Source organism: Acipenser ruthenus, chromosome 45 (genome assembly GCF_902713425.1).
Source record: "Acipenser ruthenus chromosome 45, fAciRut3.2 maternal haplotype, whole genome shotgun sequence".
In the NCBI taxonomy this organism is placed as follows: Eukaryota; Metazoa; Chordata; class Actinopteri; order Acipenseriformes; family Acipenseridae; genus Acipenser; species Acipenser ruthenus.
In genome coordinates this window covers 6,654,486-6,676,954 of record NC_081233.1, presented here as the reverse complement: position 1 = coordinate 6,676,954, position 22,469 = coordinate 6,654,486, and the positions used below count along the sequence as shown (strand labels likewise).

Here is a 22,469-nt window from a genome sequence, read left to right as displayed (position 1 = left end):
AAGGCAACATGGCTCTGGAACCCAGTGACCCATACTGGAGCTACAGCTCAGGGCTAAAAAACATTTCAGAACTAGAAATAATCTGGTATAAAATCCAATGCAGGTATCACTTACCCGCATGGAAGTCTATCCCAACAGCCAATGAGGTTCCAGATACAGGCACAAGGGCATCCGATTTGTCGGAGGGATCCAATGGAATTCCACGGATTCCCTCGTGAACTGAATACAGCAGGAACGATCCAACACCTAAGAATAGGTGAAGGGGGCATGACAGATCAAAAACTATCCCCCCCAAGAAAGCACACTACCCAACAGGGCTAACACATCATGCTAACTCATTGTAAGTTTAAACAGCATAGTTTAGCATACAAAAAAAAAATGTGGTTGGCAAAACTCTGGAAGCAGAGTCCAACAGCAGCCCTGCAGCTCACCTTCACAGGACTGTTGGCCGGTCTTCAGGCTGTACCCGGCAGTGCACTTGCAGGCTCTGGTGGTCTCCGAGGTGGGCAGGCAGAGCTGAGAACAGTCTCCGTTGTTCCTACTGCAAGGGTTGGTACCTGTAGTGGCACAGAGAACTTGATACAATCCCACACAGCAACAGAGCCTTAGCAATCTTGGAACTGCTCACAAACTGCACTAGGAAAAACTTTAAGAACTAGTCTAATGCTATGGCCAAAAGTTTTGCATCACCTAAAATTATACGAATGAGACCTCATTAAAACAAAAAATTAAAAAACAATATGAACACTATTTAAATATTTTATTTAGCATCATGTAAATCAAAGAAACTACAAAATAATATCGCAAAAGTCAAGCGGAAGCCATAATAGTAGTACAGTACTTAGATTTCAAAATGTCAGTTTTTCATTATGTATATAGAAAACTACAACGCGGTATGCAATTCAATATGTTAACGTAACCTTATTCAGCAGGTTTCATTCGACTTTATGAAGCAAAGTTAGTTAATTATATAGGGTGAAGCAAAACTTTTGGCCACAGCTATAGATTAAACATTAAAAAAATGAACTACCATAACAAATAAAAGTGGTAGGCAGTAACAAGGTTAACAAAGCTAGTAACAGGTAAGACACGGCCTGGTTTCCTTGCTGTTACCTGTGTGTTTGGGGTTAAATGTGTGTTTGGGGTTAAATTCTGCAGAATAACTGTGGTCTGATGCACTCTTAGACACCATGATGAAAGGAGCTACACATGTAGTGTAATGCATAAATAAAAGATTTGTTTCTTTGATGTTATGACAAAGGACCACAGTCGGTTTCCATAGAGATTTGCTGTGGAATGACGAGAGCCTCAGAACATACAAAGTCCATAGGTAGTGTTATTTGACTTCAGATCTCTCATGTAAAAGAGGAGAGGAAACAGAATCATAATTCTTTTTTTTTTTTGCTGCACAAGAAGGTGACGACATGAAACATACAAGAAACAGACCCCCTGATTACTGAAGGTTCATACATAAAACATCCACACTCGAACACAAACACACAAAACTACTAGACAACTCAGCATTTCAAGACCACCCGCGGCTCAGAGAAATTCGATTAATTTGCAAGCTGTCTCTCACCCCAGGCAGTTGCTGCAGTGGGGTGTAATAATAAGAGGAGAAGACACAGCGTACACAGTAGCGCTTGTCTATGCAAACCTTTTCAGAGCTCACAGCAAATATCATAGTCCCTCAACTTGATCCGTATTTTCTGCTACTGGTTAATTCATGAATTAATGTATTTATTTATTTACACACTAACAGCAAACACAGAAGGAATTACCAGCGATTATGCTAAATACGGTTCCTTAATCCAATTCCAATTGAGGATGGTTTTACCAAGATCAAATGTGGATAATTCATGTGGGGTTTGACCTCTGATTATTTTAGTTGGTCTGCAGGTTTTATATTCATCCACTGGTCGATCAAAGGCCATTGCTTTTCTCTTGAGGTTTTGCGGTTGACGAAATACAAAACGGTCGGTGGTGGGGGGGGGGGCGGGGGGGGTGGGGGGTGGATTAATTAACCTGCCATCTGGTTGGAATATAGATCCTGGTTAGGATTTCAGGTCGATGAAATTTGATATTGTAAATATTATTGAAGAGATCAACAATTAATTATAAAATCCCCCATGCAATATCCTTGTTTATATGCACTGCCAGTTTCTTGCTAGCTTTACTTCTGTTGTGCCCAAGCCTTTGGCAAGCTTCATTGTTTTCTGCAGAGCTAGCTTACCTCCTTTTTCCACTTGGCGGGGTCAGTGTTCGTTATATAGCACTGCTGAGGTGCAGAACTCCTTGCTTGGCGACTGGCAGGCCCTGCTGACTGAGAAGCTAGAACACTGGCATAGAGCTCACTAGCAATTGAGAGACTCTTCTGGTGTGGTTTGCTTCCTTACCAAATCTATTTAAAAAACTGGCAGGATTCAACAACATGTTTCTTTCGTCTTTCCACTTTTTTTCCTTTGAGCTTCATGTTCCCATTCCCTCTTCCCTGACTTCTTATATTTCCTTTGGCTTCTGCCATTCTTTCCACTGCTGTATGTGCAGACAATTTAGCAGTTTACTGTACAGGACAATGTAGTGGCTTTTACGCCTAGCATACTGAACAGTTGCACTGTACTGCACTACAAAACTAATTAGGGGAAGAAAGCCTTCATCTTAACCACAAGAAAAACCTGTCCCATGCCTTATATATTGATTTGGTGTCTCATGTCAACAGCCTTAAGGGATGTAAATAAGGCTCCCATTGCATAGCAGATTGATCCAATCCTGGTTTTGATATGAGTTTAATAAGACATACACACACCTGAGCTAGTTACCTATACACACTGTGGCTAATTAAGCTTCTATTGAAACCTGGAATGGGTGAAACTGCTATGCAATAGGAGTCTTATTTCCATCCCTGGCTGGTCCAGTAGGTTTCTCCATGTTCCCGGCTGCGTACCCAGTTGGACGGACTCATCGTACACCTTCATGTGCATCATCGGTGAGGTGCTGTTGCGCAGCACGGTCCAGTCCGCTCCGGTCTTCTTGTCACACGTTCCCATCTGGTCTGTCCCCTGGTCTGCCCACCAGAGCTTGTCACCTGAGGACCACAACAAGCAGAGAAAGTCAACTGGCAGTCCAGGATCTCATCCCTGGCAAAATCCACCTTATATAAAATCAACCACTACATTTCAAGTACTTTAATATTTAACTCAAGACCACCTTACTGAAAATCACTCAAAACTATAGGTATGCATGTATGTCTAAAATCATTCAGTTATTTTTCAGTTAAGAAAGTATTTAATTAGTAATCCTATGGTTAACTTGCAGTAAAAGTGCTAAAAGAGTTCATTTCTCAGACTTCTTGCAGCACACAGAGCAGCCTATATTCATGGACCTTTCATCAGCTCCATACTGAATTCATTGCTGCCCAAACTCATCCTATTTTTAGTTAAATCCTGCAAACACGCTTCATATAACAGGTGTTGAAAGATCAAGCATTGAAATATCTGGCATTGAAGAATGTTTAATATTCTACATGACTGATATATTTTAGTAAATCTACCTGTATTTATTTAAATCCAAAAGACAGAATGAGTAGGCATTTTGCGGTGTAATTTACCATGTTTACCATACTTTCTTTTTCCATATATTGTACTTGTTCTATATAGGAACACCTCCTAAGAGAAAACTTTGGCTAAGAGAACTATGCTCCGCCTAAAGGAACAGGAACTTCGCTTAAAAGAACACCTTTCTGGCACTGATACAGCTGACACAGTACTGTTTTGTAACCCGATACCTCATCATCATCAAACTTAAAATTCAAATGGTTTATTCAATCTTTCCAGAACCACAGTCCCATCACTGCCTGGTTTTCTATTCTGATTTCCACGAGTGCACCTCATCGCTACAAAATGGCACGCAAACAAACAGCGAAACGCGCCGCTGTTTCTCTTGCTAAAAAAAAAAAAAAAAAAGTTGGAAATTGTTCAAGCTCCTGAAAAAAAGAAAACTGAAGTCGCTGGGCAATTTGATGTTTTCCATTCTGAGTTGCTTCTACATTCTGTTAAATAATTTTGTGCACGTCTTGAATGTTGCTCCTGTACAGGTATTCATAATTAACCTAGAGCTGCTGCTGCATTTTTTAACATGTGTAAGGGTGCTGTGTTAATTTAGTTTGACAGTTTATTAATGTTAGTTTGTCTGTTACTTTATTAATATAGTTTATTAACATATATATATAAACTTAATTCATCTTAATTAACATAATTACATCTTACTACTGACACCTCTTGGCATGTCAAAGCTTCTAGATGGCACTGTACATCTGACTGGTGCCTTTTAAGCTTGCTTGGATGAAGTCCGCTGTCATCTGGTGATGTATGTTGTTTATCGGCTTACTACGCGGTGTGCACATTAGTAAGCATTGGACACAATCGCTAAACTGTAATTTGCAGTGTGAAGTTTGCTCTTAAGATGGATCGGTGGCTGGTTCGTGCAAAAAAAAAAAAAAAAAAACACACAACAGCAGTGACAGACAGAGAAGCCAGTGGCATGTTGGACATATATACACATGTGTAGGGGGGTCAAATACAACAGACTAGGGGAAGGGGAGCACGGTCCAAAAAGTTTGAGAACCACTGCTCTATATAACCCACTCTTTATGCTAATGAAGGCTCGAGGAGGCGGTTCATATTTTTAATGTCCAACTCAATATTAATTTACCCATGATGGCGAGAGCCGTGGCTTTGGTCAGTTTGCCCTTGACCGCATCGATGACCTCCAGGCCACTGCCGTCCAGGTTGCAGCGGTTGATGGTGTTGTTCCCAGAGCTAATCCAATACAGCTGGCTTGTGACGAAATCGATGGAGAGGCCTGGAACAGGAGAGGGGAAAGAACAGTGTGTCAGATCATTTATATTATATATATATATTAGTCTCAATCCTAAAATTCTAGGTGATGCCAAACTTTTGGGCATAGCTGTACACCTGTGTTGTCTTGAGGTATCTTGAAAAGTAAAGGTCATTCATACACCTGAAGTTTAAATAAACTTAAAGGTAAATAATTTTTACCAATGAGGAAATATCTTTAACTTGAAAGAGCCTTCCACATTAAAAAGTAGAACCAATAAAGATCTTGTATTGCTGGGATGGAACTAATGCACAGCAGTTTCACCCATTCCAGGTTTTACTACGAGCTTGATTAGCCCCAGTGTTGATCAAAGTGCTCAGCTACAGTTGTTTACAGGTTCAAATGACAGCTGAATTTCCTTCGTTTCCACCAGGGTGTGCTGTGGGAACGGAATTGAATATCAAAAAAGGAGGGGGTCGCCATCACCAAGCTAGTGGAATTACTAGCCAGGGAGTGGCTGTATGACCTCATAACTATTCTTTAAATATTTTTGAAGAAACTCACCAACTGGTCCTTTCTGGTTGGTGAAGAGGAGACTGCGGTTCGTTCCGTCCATGTTAGAAATGCTGATGTTGTCTCCATCTGTCCAGTAGAGTTTACTGCAAAAAAAAACCCCAAAACAAACATCTTGTTTATATCAGTGTATTGGAACGGAGCAAGAAATAAACGTAGCACTGGCAATATGAGCACTGGCAATATGAGCACTGGAAATATGAGCACTGGCAATATGAGCACTGGCAATATGAGCACTGGCAATATGAGCACCTGAGTCTTGTGTAAGTCAGCACATCTTCTCAAAGTAATGGTAAACAGTTATTGTATGCAAGAAGGTCACTGCTAAAAGGTTAGAAACCAGACAACGAGGAGCTGTTTTCCTGTAGATATTAATAGGTGTGAGGTTTCTGAAGCTTGTTTCCTTGCTGCAAGATTTAGTGGTGATGATAACTGTTGGCGGATCTCTTACAATTTAGTGCATCACCGGGCAAATTAATTGAATTGTAATGAAAACCCTGCAAGTTCTTGCTGATTCACTTGATCTTATAAACCCTAAAAAAAATACGGGCTGAGCGAAAGAACAGTGCAACTACAAAATATAATAATAATAATAATTTCTTAGAAATACACGACTGCCTACGAGTATCTCATTAATATGCATGAATATGCATGAATGCAATACTGTGTCAAATCTAAGGATAGTTAGAAGAGTTTTGACAGTGAAATGGTAATTGGTCATCCATATTTGATGCACTCATTTCATGGCGTAACAAGTCCCACTAGATTGAAGGTTTACATCTTGAGTTTATTACGTCCTGCATGCCCAACAAGCAAGGCTTGCAGGTCCACACGCCTGTTTCATGCCTTCCCAGCTGAGGCAGCCCCACACATCTGCTCCACATCCTCCACAGCGGAGGATCAAAGACACAACAGGCTAATCGCTCCCAGATGCTCTCTTTAGTCTCGAGATGGGGGGAGCGGGGTCACTGGGAGACGGGCGTGGAGCCAGTCCAGAGTTTCAAAAAACCATTCCGTTTGGAGAAAGCACCACCAGGTATAAACAAACTGAATTTTTGAAATAGAGTGTGTGATCTTGGTGCTTTTAAGCCCGTGAAACGCAAAACACCAGTTTCTACCAACTGCTTAAAGAATTATCCCCAGTTGTTGAAATGAGACTGCCCTGCCTAAAAGTTTGCTCGTGTTTCAAGGGCTTTAATTACAGGGTGAATCCATCCGTAAACAAAGTTTTTAGTTCCAACTTCTAACAGAGGAGGGGTACAGTTAATCCACTGTCCTTTGACCTCTGGAGGCCTGGGTTTGGTGGTCGGTGGTCAGTCCTCTATGGATATAACCCTCATTAGTCCTCTGTGGATATAACCCTCATTAGTCCTCTGTGGATATCACCCTCATCAGAAAAACAGCACAAGTTGGAACTTTTAGGCCTAAAACACAGAGGTAAAATAAGCTCAAGTTAAATACTCTGGAGCAATACTTCTCAGGAGAGGGAGCAAGATTTTATATTTAGAGATATGTTTAGCTCAATCTGGAACGCATTAGGGAGCTCTGGATACACATGCAGGAAGGACGGGGGGGGGGAGAGAGAGGGAGAGAGAGAGAGAGCGATCGAGCGTGTGTGTGTGTGTGTGTGTGCTTTCATTCCAAAGCAACAGCTGGTTAACATCAGCCTCTTGGCTACAGTTGCCCCTACGTGAACTTACTGGAATCGCACACGAACCCCGTGCTGCTGGGTGCAAAGCACGTCAAACTCGACTAGGGACGGCTGATTCACCAGGACACCGACTTCCTTCTGGGTGTCGTTTTTTTTTGCTCTTCAATTCTCAAACTGACCGATCTGGCAACCATACAATAACATACAGTACTGGCATCTGCTTGTGCTTCAGGCCGAGCCAAACCCGGAAACATTCCTTGGTCAAGTACGTTTTTAAAAGGGGTATGTGTGTATATAACTCAATGGCAATTGTTGCCAATGTGCAGCAAGAGACTGTTGTAGCATTCATTCTTAACAGCCCTTCCCCCAGTAAACACCGGCTTTGATGGTAAACCATGTTTTCAGTCGCATCCCCTCCTGGTTGATTAATGATGCAGTACATATAGAATGAAAATATATAAAAACAAATCACTTTTTATGTTGACAGCTGATATTGCAGCAGAGATGCGTAGAGAAAAGAAGGAATGACGAATGGCTTTGCGCTGTGCACTGTTCAGTATTGCTTTAGGTTTGTCAAAAAAAAATCACACTGACTAGAGAGCCCTAAGCCCCTAGCCACATACCCCGGGGGAAGCCGAACAGCGGCAGCTATTTAAGCACGTCTGTAGCAGCACTATTTGATTTATGCTCTTTCATTAGGAACAGATGAGGGAACCTGTAGCCTGAGAACTTGGAGTAGTCAGCATTTTAAGAGGCTGTTTTTTTTTTCTTTATCCTTGCTATCTTAATATTATCTGAGGGGGTCGGGCAGAAAGAGGCAGGCTTGTAAAACAGGCATGTTGACAAATCCGTACTGTGCCTACTGAACGGAAGGCTACTAGTAGGTGCTTCAAAGAGACACACACACATCGCCTTTCTACACAAGATTTACGTAGGTCTGTTTTGAACATGGAGGTCATTCCAGCTCGATTGTAAATATAAAACCACACGGGACGGGAAAAAAGGATTCCAGGGAATACATTGTGGGCAAGCATCAGATGAGCTACAGTATGTCACTTATTCCCCACATTGAGAGGCTGAAGTTTGCAAAATGCCCACGTTCATGACAACCTCATTTTTCTACACGCCCCAGCAAGAACACTTACACACACTACACCTATTTGCATTGGCTTCCCGTAAAGCGCCGTACTGATTTCAAAACACTGCTCCTCACTTACAAGGCTATTCAAGGTGGTGGCCCTGCCTATTTGCTTGAGTTACTTCACTATAAACTGACTGGTACTTTGAGCTCTTTTGGCTTGCTGTTTATATTTGAGAAGCGCCCTGGGATGCTTGCACGTGAAGGACACTCTATATAAATTAAACTGGTATGGTATGTTATGAATGGACCTAGACAAATAATTTCAAGGGTCTTTCCAGAAAGGGGTCAACCACCCTTGGTCCTCTTGAACTGGAAGGACCCATGAATAACTGTGCGTGTGCCAGAACTCACCCCTTGATGGGATGCAGCACCAAGCAGTGAGGCTTGTCCAGTCCCTGGACCACAGCGTTCTTGAAGGAGCCATCCAGCCGCGCCACGTTAATCTGCTTCTTGTTGGCATCGTAGCTGGTCCAGAACAGGTTCCGTGACACCCAGTCCACGGCCAGCCCATGGGCATTGGGCAAGTCTGGACAAGAGACCAAATCAATATTGAAATACACACACGGAACTGTGTTTACCACTCAAACAGGTTTCACAGACCCAGCTTACAAATCTAGTATTGCAGATGTTGTCCAAGATGGTGTGTGAACCGTAAAGCGTGTTTGTCACTGAAGGACGCGAGTTACCTGCGGAGATGATCGTTTCCACGCCGGTGCCGTTGATGAAAGCTCTCTTGATGGTCTGCGTGCGCACGTCGGACCAGTAGATGCGGTGCTCGAGGGCGTCATAGTCCACCACGGTCACGTTGTCGATGTCGGGCACCGTGAAGGAGATGATGTAGTTGTAATAGGGGTTGTCAATGTCCACTCCGCGGATCTCAATCTGACGAGCGTACAGCAGGAACTTCCGAGACTCTGAACGAGAACCAAGCAGTGACAAAACACTATGAGAAAAGCACTTCACCAGGGACCCCAGTCACAGCATGTACCGCGATGGCCAAAATTTTTAAGTTTCTTTGATTACATGATGTTAAATGAAAGATCAAAATTATGTTTATAGGTTTTTTTTGTTGTTGTGTTTTTTTTTCAATTAATTGTGTCTCAATCCTAAACTTTTGCAAAACATTTGGCCATAGCTGTAGAACAGTACGTCACAAACAGATCATCCCATTAAACTGTGTGATGAAGAGAGTAACAGCTGAATGCGTATTGGGTTTTTTTTTTTCCTGTGTATTTGTTTTGCATATAAAAGCTGGCCAGCGTACTGTACGGGTGTAGTTTGTTTTATGACATGTTTTTATAAATGGTGCAAGAATTGCAAATGGGGGGGGGGGGGGGCGGGGGTTAAAAAACAAAAGTTAAAAATGGGAGAAATTGACAGAAAAACAACCAGTCCTCGTGAAAATGAAAACGCTGCTATTTTAGTTATATTTCAGAAAATTATACATTTTTTAAAGGGGAGCAAGTTTTGCAAGTTGTGTGGGTACCTATTGCAACCCCCCTTTTTTGTACGCTATGAAGGCTGCTGGATATTTTGCACAGGTGAATCTGAGAATAAAAAGCACTGCATTTTGCACCAAATAAACTTTCACTAGAACCCTACGCTCCTCAAACTGGTCCATTTGTTACACTATCAGAGATCAAACTAATGCAAGCTCGTTATTTCTGTGGTGAAGGGTCTGTTTTAATACACAGAAGCCTTGTGATTGCCTGTCTGATATATTATATAACAGAATGGTCTAGAAAACAGGACATGGACAAATGTCTATGATCAAAACGTGGGCTGAATTTGTAACCTTCATTAGCTTAACCACTTGGGAGGTCGGAACTGCCGGTGAACTACTGCAAGACTTCTGCTAAAGAATGGCAATACCACAATGCGTTTCAGTTGAGTGAGCAGTTTCCATGGAGGTGTCAATAGCTGGACTTACCATAGCAGGTTTTATTGTCCTTCTGCAGTTTCATGAGGTGGGGACAGGCACATGAGAAGGTCTGGTTGAAGTTAATGAGGCACAGGTGAGAGCAGGGTCCTTTACCCCCATTGGCAGCACAGGGATTGGGGGCTACAGATGAAAAACACAAGGAAGATTACAAGCCATTCTGCAAAACACTGGTGCAAAGAGGAAGCATGCATTAATTTGGTGTAAGGAAACATATTTGGAATGTGATACAAATCTATTGGATGCTGATAAAGCCTCCACTAGACTGTTCCGTTTTTTTTTTTTTTAAATATAAAAAACATTTTGAACACGAAAAATATGAACCTTACACGTGCATATTTTTGACTCAACGGTCGAGCAAAAAATAAAAAAAAACATAACTGATATTACTAAGTTATTGTTTTTTTGCTGCTACTATAAAACGAAAAATGTTGAACGTTTTAAACTCTACAGCCTAGTCTGGATGGTTCGTTTACATCTGCATGGCTTCCAGGATCGTCCATGACTTGAACCCCCAGACTGCTGTTGCAGGTGGGGAGGTCAGGGCTGTGTGGTGGCCTGCACACTGTGCCTGGTAAAGCTGGCACCCAGACACCGCTGTCCCTGACTGCTGCTGCTCCATACTCATGCTGTGTAGCATGTTTTTATTATGGAGCCTATGTGTGACAAGGGCAAGCTGGATTGCTTCAGAGAAATTAAGAAACCATTGTGATCATCCAAATAACCTCCCAGGTCACATTTGCAAAAACTCATTTTTTCCATTACTTATAATAAGGCTGCCAAGCTTACAAATCTCTGTAAATATGTACTGTATAAAAACATATTGATTGGGATGACAGCACAACGAAATCTCTAGAGATCACAATGATAAGTAAAGCATTGAGAAATAATGTAGCGGGCAGTGGTGTGGTCAAGCTGGTACATGTATACAGTCGTCTCTGTGAATAGGAACACCTCCTAAGAGAACACTTCGGCTAAGAGAACACCCTGGTGGTGAAACTGATTTTTTCACAAGCCATTCAAAACACAAAGGAAGCCACTGACACACAAATAAAGTAAAGCATTCTGACAAGATGGAGAGAGACCCTGGAAACACTTCCAGAAATTGGATAAATGCATGACCTGTTATATGTGTTACTAGAAGTTCGGTATACAAATTTGTATTATAATTCTGGTTTCAGAAAATCGCTATTTTTGTGGTGTTCCGGTACCTTCATTTAGGATTTAGGATTTAGGACTAGACCACTGGTAGCAGGCGCTTTGAAATGTTTAAAAAGAAATACCAGAAAGGTTAAAAGTTTAAATTGCCTTGTGCCATATGTACAGTACGGTATGTATATTTATACAGTTCATTATACCTAATCCATTTTAGACCTGTTATAGATAAACAGATTAGGTCGTCTTTGCATATATTTCTTTATTTAATCAATATTATAAGTCAAATCTTAATTACAGTAACATTACATGAGCCAGTCTGTCTGTCCTGATCCAGTAATGACACAAGCTGCTGGATGCTATTAGCATCAGTGGCACTTATGATGTGAGATGCCTGCCAGCAAGTTACTGTGAACCAAAGCATGTTTGCGCTGTCAACACCATAGCCAGAGGCTTCAGCATGATGTTGGTGCAGATCAGCTGTAAAGACACATGAGTGAAGATGTCAATGCTACTCAGATCTAGCACTGCCCTGGGCTTGTGTCTGAAACCTCTTAGACTTAATGACAGCTTTCAAGCATTCTCTCCTTGCGGACATTTCTACACTGAATGTACTTCAAAACATATTTGGCATTTGTGTACAGCCCTGTTTAAACTGGATCTATGTCAGTCTTCCACGAAGTTATACACGATTTCATACTTAAAGGAAAACAAAAAATGGAAGATGAGCAACTTTTGTGAATCAATGAGGGTAATCGTTTTGCCCCATTTCAAATTATGACCCACATTTGCCATCAATGAGCAAGAGATCACAAAGCTGAATAGCTCTTATGCAATGGGATTCTTATCTACTGCCCTTGCTAGGAGTTCTTACCCTGGGGCTGTCTGGAGGGGTGGTAGACCTGCAGGTCAAAGGGCTGTGTGTTGGTTCTCTGCACGACCGTCACATTGTGCCCGGTCCACTTGTTGGCTTTAGCCAGGGTGTTGGTCCTCCAGTCCGTCCAGTAGACCTCTCCCCCGTACATGGTGACAGCGAAGGGATGCGACAGGTACTCGTGTCCCCTCAGCACCTCGATCAGACCAGAGCCGTCGTACAAAGCAGAGTAGATGGCGTCGGACCTGCGGCGTTCAATTTCATGAATACAGTGCATTTCAAAAGGGTTCTGTAAAACAGATCTGACAGTATTTTACAGCACGCTGCCCCGATGACAAATGTTTCACTGCAATCACAAACAGGATATGATCTCCAGAGAAGGAAAAAGTAAATTGAGAATACTGCATTGGATTCGACACACTTATAAAAAAAAAAATGTGGCAATTGAAAAGTTTGTTTTTGCAAATATACGGTACACCGTAGCAGTGCCATTAAAAGTGAAAACTTCCAGAAAAAATATTTCCTTTTTGGTCAGCAGTTGTAGGCAAAATTCCCATCTTAAAGACCTTGTTACTTTCACATCACCAGCTAAGTCAAAGCCAATTTTGCAGGGAAGCAGCTTTCGCGGCTCTGAAAGGGCTGAATACCAATGCAGCGCCCCAACGGACTGAGAGTTTACAGAACAGGATGTTAAAGAGTAAGTAGCAGGGCTGTGGAAAAGAAAGCGTTCCACGTCCCCACGCGCTTCTACAACTGTTTAAATAACGTACCTGTCATTTTTTTATTTTCATTGTTAACATCCTGACAACTTTTTACACTTACAACTTAAGTCTGTTTCAAAGCTCTTTTCAAAATGGCTGCTCTAGTGCACTGGGGTTTGAGATCTGTCCTCTAAATCACTATAGGAAGACACACAGTAACAACAAGTGCTAAGTGTAAAAAGTTATCAGGATGTTAACAATGAAAAGAAAAAAATTACAGGTAGTTATTTAAACAGTTGTAGCAACACGTGGGGACGAGTAACGCTATATTTTTCGGAACCCCACTACTTACTCTTTGAGGGGAAGTTACAGGAAGGCTACGGGGAGGGTGTGTGAGTTGAGGTTACCTGGCATCGATCCACAGGATGCGCTGCTCCAGGTAGTCGACAGTGAGGCCGTTGGGCCAGCCTCCGCTCCCAGTCTCCTTGTGGATGGTTCGCCGGCCCTGCCCACTCATGGAGGCAGCCTCAATCCGAGGCAGGTTGGCATCCCAGTCTGTCCAGAATAAGATCCTGGGGGAGGAGAAAAAGAGGGTCAAACTGACGAACAAGGAGCCTTCGATGGAAAACCAGAAAAACAAACCCAACAAAAACCTAATGCTAGGCTAGGGCGGTTCCATTACATGTTTAATAAGTATAATTAAATGATGAAAAGTACATTTAATAAGCAATGTACTTTAGGAATACGTCAGAGGTTTATGTAATAAGCAAGGGGGGTGGTTGGAACAAAAACCTGGACTGGAAGTCCCATGGTTAAATCAATTAATGAATTAATTCATTCCTTAACTTTCCAATTGGGAACAGCCAAGCTGGACAGATTGAGTATTTTAAAAAAAGGAATGAGAGATTCTTGCAAACCCTTCAGGAACCCGCAATTGTGTGACGGACAAAACAAACTAATTAAAAGGCACAGCGCACATCATTACTTTCCATTAAAATTCACAGTGCAGCTTTTTAAGTTAAAGACTCATTTCACAGCCTTGCAGGCAATCAGCAGCTGCCGTCTGATTTGGATGTGTGTGGTGTTTAAGGCATGTTGGTTTAGCCGATGCTAAAGGACCTAAGAAATCAGCTTCCTTACAATGCGATGCTCGCTATATATATATATATATACACACACACAGTGCCTTGCAAAAGTATTCAGACCCCTGATCAATTCTCTCATATTACTGAATTACAAATGGTACATTGAAATTTCGTTCTGTTTGATATTTTATTTTAAAACACTGGAACTCAAAATCAATTACTGTAAGGTGACATTGGTTTTATGTTGGGAAATATTTTTAAGAAAAATAAAAAACTGAAATGTGTGTGTGTGTATAATTACATATACACACACACACACAATTTTGGCCATGTGTTCCTTTTCTTATTTCATATGCACAACAAATCAATACATTGCAACGAATGCAACCTGACTCTGAATTGCTATTGAGTGAACGTGGCACGACTCAAAACGTGTATCTGCGTTAGAATGGTTTGAATCACATGATATTTTAAAAGAGATTATTAGTGTTGGGGCAGAGTTAACTTTGAGTCCTCACCCGTGCCGGGGGTCGAGCGCAATGGCCCGCGGGTGCTCGATCTCTCCAGCCAGCAGTGTGGTCCTCATGGTCCCGTCCAGCTTGGCCACCTCGATCTGGTCCAGGTTGCTCTCCACCCAGTAGATGTTCCCAGCGATCCAGTCCACTGCCAGACCCTCGGGGGTGGCCAGGCCATATTGAATCACCACCTCGAAGCTGGTCAGAGCTGCAGCAGGGAGAAACAGGCACAACCAAACTGATAAACTTACAGCCGTAACACTCCTAACAAGAATCTCAACCCACCATAGGCTTCCGGATTGCAAAATACATGAACTTCTTTTGTCCTTATGTATAGCTTTAGAAAGTTCTTCTGAAAAACCCAATGTAAAAAAAAAATTGGGGTGGGGGGGGTTGGGGGGTTATACAGTTGTGGCTGTCTACCGAGTTCTAATTACTCTAATTACAAGCAAACTGAGCCAATCATCATTAGGGAACAAGGCAGTCTCTGTGCCCATGGTGACACAGTGTACTCTGTGGAGGAGAAGCTCAACTGCACAGATGCCGTCAGCTGCCATCGTCTCTGCGGGATCCAGCTGCGCCCTTCCCATCCAATCCAAGAGGAACACCCAGACACAGCAGACTGTAATTCACTGCAGTCCCTGCCAGCCAGGCGCTCTCGTTTGTTTAGACAGCCTCAATTAAAATCCCAGGCTCGGAATACCAAAGCAGTGCTTTTCTTTCCCTCGGCTCTTCCAAGCTCAAATCAAGTTAAAGCGTCAAATGGCAGACAGAGGGTAATTATCATTGGAGAAAAAGCTTGAAAATCCTAATTAAGCTCTTGCATAATGAGAATGTTTCTTTCTATAGTAAGAATTTGGTTTGGGGAGGTTGTACAGCTATGGCCAAAAGTTCTGCATCACCCTATAGAATTAACTAATTTAGCTTCATAAAGGCGAATGAAACCTGCTGAATAACGTTACGTTAACATATTAAATACCGCTTTGTAGTTTCCCATATACTTTACGAAAAAATGACTGTGCATGTTCAAAAAGTTCTATCTAGGTCTATTAGAAAACTGGGACTTTTGTAAGGTTTGGGGAAAAATATCGGAACAGTAATGGGGAAAAAAGGGGGGCGGTCCCGGTCAAAGCGGGACGTCTAGTGACCCTACCACCGCTGTCGGAAAGCTTCCCGCGGTAGATCTTGTCCTCCACCACATCTGTCCAGTAGAGGGCGCTCTGGTTGAGATGGAAGTCCAGCGCGATGGTGTTCCGCAGCCCCGGGACCAGCACGCTGAAGTCCCCCTTCTGCAGGTCTATGCGACGGATCTCGTGGCGGTTCGAGAAGATAATGAACGGCTTGAAAGGGTCTGAGGAGAAAAAAAAAAGGAAATACAAAATCAAGGAATGCCGGTAGCCTAAAGTTCCTGGTTACTCAGAGTTGCAGTACAAGTAGCAGCTTGTACAATATTTCCGTTTCATTAAAAAAAAAAGAAATTTGATCAGGTGTCAGTACTCCTGAGAAAGCATCTATATGGAAGTCGAATGAAACCTGTTGAATAATGTTCCGTCACCATGAAGTAGAGCCACTGTATAGCATAAGTATAGAGAGACATCTCCTTATATCCCCTGATTCTGACTCAATAACCTCCCCAGCCTGGGGATAATAATTCTCCCTCCCCTGCAGCGGGCCTCTCCAACGCACCGTTACTCTTGCAGTTCTCCTTGTCGGGCTCCAGCACCCAGCCCTCGTAGCACGAGCACTTGACGGTTTGCTTGTCCTGCTCACAGCGCTGGCTGCACTTGCGGTGCTTGGCGCAGAAGCTCTGCATCTGACAGGTCTTGTTGTCGGCAGCCAGGTCCATTCCCAGTGGGCAGGAGCAGGCAATGCCCTCCCCAGGAGCCACGGTGCAGTTGTGACTGCAGCCCCCATTCCCAAGGGCACACAGGTCTGTGAAGGACACACACAATATTGATTATTCATGAGTCAGTAACGACTTCAGCAGTGGCAGGTTCTGCACAGGATCTCCTAAACTAAGCAGTCTCCCAGCTCAGAGGGAGCCATGTCGTCTGTATACACAGTAAGATTGATAGTGTTTGTTGTGTGTCACATACAAACAGTCCCCTGCCCTGTACTTCCTGTACGTACCGCAGAGCTCCCCCTCGTCAGAGCCGTCGGCACAGTCATCGGTTCCGTCGCACAGCTTCTCGGGCGGCAGGCACAGGGTCGAGTTGTTGGCGCAGGAGTGGGAGGGCAGCTTGCACACCAGCGCCTCGCAGCTCTCCTCGTCAGAGTTATCCTCGCAGTCGCTGTCCCCATCGCACACCCAGGCCTTGCTGATGCAGCGTGCTGCGCACACACACACACACACACACACACACACACAAAACACATGTTAAAATGGCAAAGTAGGATTCTGCTGTATAGTGGTGTAACCAAATGTATGGATGATAGTTTCAAGATATTCCTCACATTTAACTACAATGTACTGAAATACCACCCTTCATTAGTTACAGTAGTTTAAATAAAACGGCACTGCACTGCAGTACTGGGAGCACGACTCCTGACTTAGGGGGGGGGGCGCTCTGGCTGTTCAGCGGGTCCTGGTACTCACCGGAGTCCCGGCAGCCGAACTTGACGTTGGGGTCGCAGATGTGTGTCACCCCCTCACAGTTCTTCTCATCGCTCAGGTCCATGCAGTCCGTGTCTCCGTCACACCGCCAGCGCATGGGGATGCACAGCCCGTCCAGGCGGCACTGGAACTCATCTGTGTGGCAGCCCCCGGGGGGGCGAGTGGCTGGGGGAGGAGGGGGAGGGGATACACAGTGAGTTTCTGGACAGTGCTGGATGAAGCATGTTCTAATCTCCCGTCAATGATCATGCAGCAACTTTGAAGACCCGTGAAGCTTAATCTAAGAACTGAGTTCACGATACTCTGATGGGCTATTGTGTGATGTGTAATAAGGTAACTATTTTAATAAGTGGTGCAAGTCAACTATCCATGTGGCATGGATCACAGCAGCTCTTTTTTCCTGAAGACCCAACATGCATATTACAAAAATGATATTGGTAACTTAGCGATCCAAAAACCGTATTTCCAATACGCTGATCCATGGAGCAATTATATCTAGACTTGCAAGAAGGAAAATTACTTCTCAGGTTTTCTGCAATGCAAAATTAATTTTCTCTCTTCTGAACCAGCAGAGCGTTGATACAGGGGCGACAGTTAAGCCAATTCTGTTTCTTAGACCATTTTTTATTAGACGCAGGCCATTGATTTTGTGTTAAAAATAAATCAATCAATGAGGATGACAGCTGGCCAGCGTGACAGTAAGTGTCCAAGGATTTACAGATGCAGCCCTCATCTTTACTCTGTCATCTCGATTGCTTGGAGCCCCACACCTAAGTAATTAACAATTCCCTTAACTGCCCAACTGAGAGGCTTCAAATCCATATCAGGCAGCCTGCCCGAGCAGCCTTCTGTGACCACTGTATAAGACTTGGGGAAAGAATTGTTGGGGAAAGCATTGGCTATTCACTTCCAGAAAGGTCAACTAACCTAGTGTTCTGGTTTTGGGTTTCCCATGTCCATTTATGTACTGTTGAGGTGTACAGTACTGGGCAGATATTCAGAGTTCAAAGATCCCTTATAATAATCGCCCATGGTTATACTATGCATTTACCAGTTTACCCCTTTTGTTTTGGTTAAATATGCTTTGCTATACCTCTTGGCTATGCTTTTACTATGGGAAACTCTTATTAGGGAGTGCAAGTCTAAACTGCGCTAGGAACATTTCCGTTTTCATGCAGCCGCACAGCCGCACCGTTAGTAAGTGCTCACCTTGGTTGGTGCAGTTGGCGTGCGTCTCGTCGCTGTAATCGCCACAGTCATTGTCCCCGTCGCAGGTCCAGTGCTCCGGGATGCAGCGGCCGCTGTTGCATTTGAACTGCGCGCTGGAGCAAGAGTGGCTGCAGCCTGCCTCGTCGCTGTTGTCTCCGCAGTCATTATCTGCAACAGAACAGCGATTCATTCTCCTACACATGTACCCTTAGAAATGGCTGGTGGCGTCTCGTTTTTTGCCGTACTAAATTGTTAGCATTCTAGGACTTCACCAATTGGTTAGCTGTCAGAGATAACGACATGGGCCACTGCGTATCAAAGGTAATTTACTCCAGTGTGTATTTAAATAGACTCAGAAGGTTAATATAAGAATCCACCTCTTGTGTTTTCTAGTTTTGTAACACTGCCCATGTGTTTTCCTCTCGCAAACTAATGCTGCCTTCTGCACCCTAAGCTGGGAGTCATTGTATTTGATTATATCACAATGAAATGAGAGAAGGTAACTACTGGTAATAAATTGCATTCATTTATTTATTTCCACTATGTAAATGAAAGCACATACAACACATTATGGAACTGCTGTAATATACCTTAGTTAGCACTGTTTCAATTAGCTTTTAAAAGCACAGTCAACTATAAATAATCAAACATGTACATGTAATCTTTAATCTTCTTCAGCGTGTTTACAACCTACAGTTGCACTACATGTATAGAATCTATACTTGAAAGCAAATAAAGAAAAAATAAAATAAAATTTTAAAAAAAATCACAGAAACTGCATAGATCATCCCATGCACCATGAAGGAATGTACCCAGATCCGATACATTGAGCATGGAAGTACTTCCAAAAAAAAAAAATCTACATATCTACTGTAGCTCGGCAGAAACTGAAAACAGAGGAGCCAAAGAGACTAACCAATTACTTAATTGTGTTTGCTTAGACTAAAAAGTGGATTGCTATGAATTACATAGATTGACTTAAAAAAAAAAATGGCTCCATTAAGCCAAGCATTTGATTTAGAGCTGCTATTGCTATTAACTGCATACAATCACAAGGAATTGCTTGCAGATAAGCCCCTGTATGCAGACGGGTAGCCCCTGGATCAGCTGCAACTGCACAGCGACAGTGTAAGACACAGGGATGGAAATAAAACTCCCACTGATCCATTCCCGGTTTTACTGTGAGTTGAGTAAGACACAGCTGGGCTTGTTAACTATACACTATAGCCAACCTAGCTCGTAGCAAAACCTGGAATGGTTGAAACTGCTATGCAATAGGAGTCTTATTCCCATCCCTGAGGACACCTGTGGCTGGTTTTACAGATTAGCACTTGGACCACCTAATAATACCTTTTAAGCAATCCCAGATTAGTGCTAATCAGGGTCTGCGAAACAAGCTGCTATTAGCGTAAGCAGAGCCTCCACCCCGCCCTGGTTTGGGAAAGTAACCCCTCTAAGACCCTGCTCTAGCAGCGCGCAGGATGGTGCATGTTGATCTATGCACTAACCGGTAGGGTTCGGGCAATTCATTTCATCAGAGCCATCCCCACAATCCTTTTCTGAAACACAGACCAGACAGGAGAGTCGGCACGGAGTGCACACAAACACAAACACAAACAAGGACGTCTTCCAGGGAGCTTGCAGGCACCATCGAAAACAAGCAGTCTTTGCTGAAAAGCTTCACCTCTGATTTCATACTGAGCTGTTGAAAACACAGCTTCTGTAATTTAGCGCTAGTATCTGTATTGATAAATGCGTTAAGTGTCCAAAGACAAAACGCAAAGGTATAATTATTAAAAAAAATAACTCTGTGAACATACTAAAGTACTTTGATTAATTACTGTACATTTACTATTATTATCAATTGTTTAGATGCAATTTCACATAAAAAAATATCTAAATTAAGCTGCTGTTTGTGTGAGCATTTCAAGATTATCATGTTTCTGAGGGCACTGACCACAGTATAATAATAAACAAACCCAGTCTGAGGCAATTCGGGAGGGTTATAATTATGACGACAAAACCGTACAGCTTTGCCAGCAAGCTTCCTTTTAAAGAAACATAAAAACACAAACATGAGAAAGCAGACCAACAAAACATCAGACAGGGAGTTAAACTAAAAAACAGACACCTCGTGGTTAGAAAGGGTATGTCTGTGGGTGTTTGCAAAGAAAATCCTTTATTATGATTACGGTAAAGGGTTGATTTATGTGGCAAAATATTTGTGTTTTTGCAAAGGACGCATCCAAATTCCTGTCTACAGATCAGTCACCCCGTTCACAGAACATACATCTGTTTCTAAAGTTTAAAAAACTGTTTTATGTTTTAGTAGTAGCTCATGAGTACAATCTTAATTTTGGGGATTTAGAACAAGTCATGCGTAAGGTGCTTCTTATTAAAAACAGAAGCTTTATTTGACGACACATTACTGAGGCTCTTAAATCACTGCACTGGCTTCATTTTAAATTCGGGACTGATTTTAAAAGCCTGCTTGCAACTTATAAGGCCCTTCATGGTTTTGGGGCCTTTATAGTCACACCTTGAGATCAGTGAACGTTAAACTTTTGCTTGTTCCTAAAAGCTGTCTAAACATCGGGAGGGGCGAGGGCCTTTAGCTGTTATGCTCATTGGAATGCTGGCACAGTCAAATCTTTCAAATCAAAATTTGAAATCTACGTTTGCGTTGGTTTTAAGCTGGATTGATTGGCCAATGACTTTTTAAAAATGAGTGTTTTAATATTAAGTGCCCTGGGATGCTCTGTGTGAAGAGCACTACATAAAAGCAAATTATATTGCATTGTATGGTCCTCTCACCCAAACTGCACGAGCTAACATCCTTTATAACAACACCCTACGCAGATGCATTAACCAGGTGCTGGCACTGCATGAAAACGATTTCCGATTTATTTCAGCGTTTCAGGTTTATGTATTTAAAACTGTGATGGGGAAACTGGGTTACTGCAAACCAATAGATTTTTTTTCAGTATGGCCTCACTGCCCTGTGAACTGCTCAGCCAGCCAGCCAAGCAGACCCCTGTGTTGATCCCGTCCCCCTGGGTCAATGGCAGGTCACGCTTCCTGTGTGGATTAGCGTGAATGCCAATGTCCCCTTTTGAGGAAAACAAGAGCAAAAGTCAGGCTGTGTTTTCATTGCTTTGTGTGACGAATGCAAACTGTGATACAGCCATACCCTTTACAACAAGCAGCTCTGACACAGTACAAACAAAGCAAAAATCAATCAAAAGCCAACCATGACCAACGAGTGAGGAGGGAGAGTTCTAAAAATGGTATACTACTAGAATAAATCAAATTAAATCGAAGACAGACTGGTAACACACACACACACACACACACACACACACACACACTAAATAATGTATGCTTAGTTGTAGAAGATTGGAGGCTGGCTTTACTGGCAAGTTGTCTTTTCGTACGATCGTCATTACCTTAATAATCAAAATGTATTGATATTAAAATTGAAAGGCTTTCTTTCAAGTGTGCCCGGGGTGAAGTACTGGAGAGCCAGCCTTGTTTAAATCATTTTTGCTTCTGGTGATTTCGCTTGTGTGAGCACAGTACAGCACGGAGGCCTGCAGAGTACAGGTTAGGGAAGGAGGTAGGGGGGTTGGCTGGGGGACTCACCATTGTCACAGCGCCAGTTGATGTTGATGCAACGGCCGTTGTTGCAGGTGAACTGAGTCAGGGGGAAACAGGTGGGATACGCTGTAGAAAAAGAAAGAGGCTGCATTAATAAACAGAGAACTGGAAAACTTAACCACCAAGGAGCTTTTAGCATCAATATACTGTAGAATGAAATGGAACAAGCATTAAGGACAAAAGCAAGAATTAATAGTAGAGAACACAAACACTTGAATATCTTGATCTGATCCAAACCATCTGGAACTTCATAATTCAATGTCAAGCCTACTGGACGCAACACAAAGAGGAAAAGAAAAAAATAGATGGGTGTTTGTCCAACCAGCACAGCAAATCATGCCAACGTGTGCCAAATAAAAGTTTATGACTTTAGTTCGGGAGGAAGGACCGCCCCCACAGTCATTACATCATCTGCTAGCCAATCAGGAGATGATAAATAAGCCAGGCATGTACCCCTCATTATGTGCTACTGATTCACATCCCTACACCTCCCTCAAATCAAGCGGGTTTGACACCAAA

The 22,469-nt window shown here is 42.8% G+C and overlaps 1 protein-coding gene across 2 annotated transcripts in view; it reads right to left on the bottom strand.

Annotated features, from left to right (window-relative positions):
* LOC117966955 (low-density lipoprotein receptor-related protein 1) overlaps positions 1 to 22,469 on the bottom strand; it is a 137,050-nt gene that overhangs the window by 36,819 nt on the left and 77,762 nt on the right. For both annotated transcript variants that reach the window (XM_059013235.1, XM_059013236.1), the window contains exons 19-35: positions 21,936 to 22,016; positions 18,294 to 18,461; positions 17,067 to 17,249; positions 16,601 to 16,801; positions 16,157 to 16,402; positions 15,624 to 15,821; positions 14,474 to 14,678; positions 13,278 to 13,442; positions 12,170 to 12,414; positions 10,132 to 10,263; positions 8,888 to 9,115; positions 8,553 to 8,727; positions 5,401 to 5,495; positions 4,711 to 4,860; positions 2,945 to 3,085; positions 432 to 557; positions 115 to 246 (exon numbers count right to left, since the gene is read on the bottom strand). In XM_059013235.1, coding sequence (XP_058869218.1) covers positions 115 to 246; positions 432 to 557; positions 2,945 to 3,085; positions 4,711 to 4,860; positions 5,401 to 5,495; positions 8,553 to 8,727; positions 8,888 to 9,115; positions 10,132 to 10,263; positions 12,170 to 12,414; positions 13,278 to 13,442; positions 14,474 to 14,678; positions 15,624 to 15,821; positions 16,157 to 16,402; positions 16,601 to 16,801; positions 17,067 to 17,249; positions 18,294 to 18,461; positions 21,936 to 22,016 — 2,871 coding nt within the window. The remainder of the gene's footprint in view (positions 1 to 114; positions 247 to 431; positions 558 to 2,944; positions 3,086 to 4,710; positions 4,861 to 5,400; positions 5,496 to 8,552; positions 8,728 to 8,887; positions 9,116 to 10,131; positions 10,264 to 12,169; positions 12,415 to 13,277; positions 13,443 to 14,473; positions 14,679 to 15,623; positions 15,822 to 16,156; positions 16,403 to 16,600; positions 16,802 to 17,066; positions 17,250 to 18,293; positions 18,462 to 21,935; positions 22,017 to 22,469) is intronic.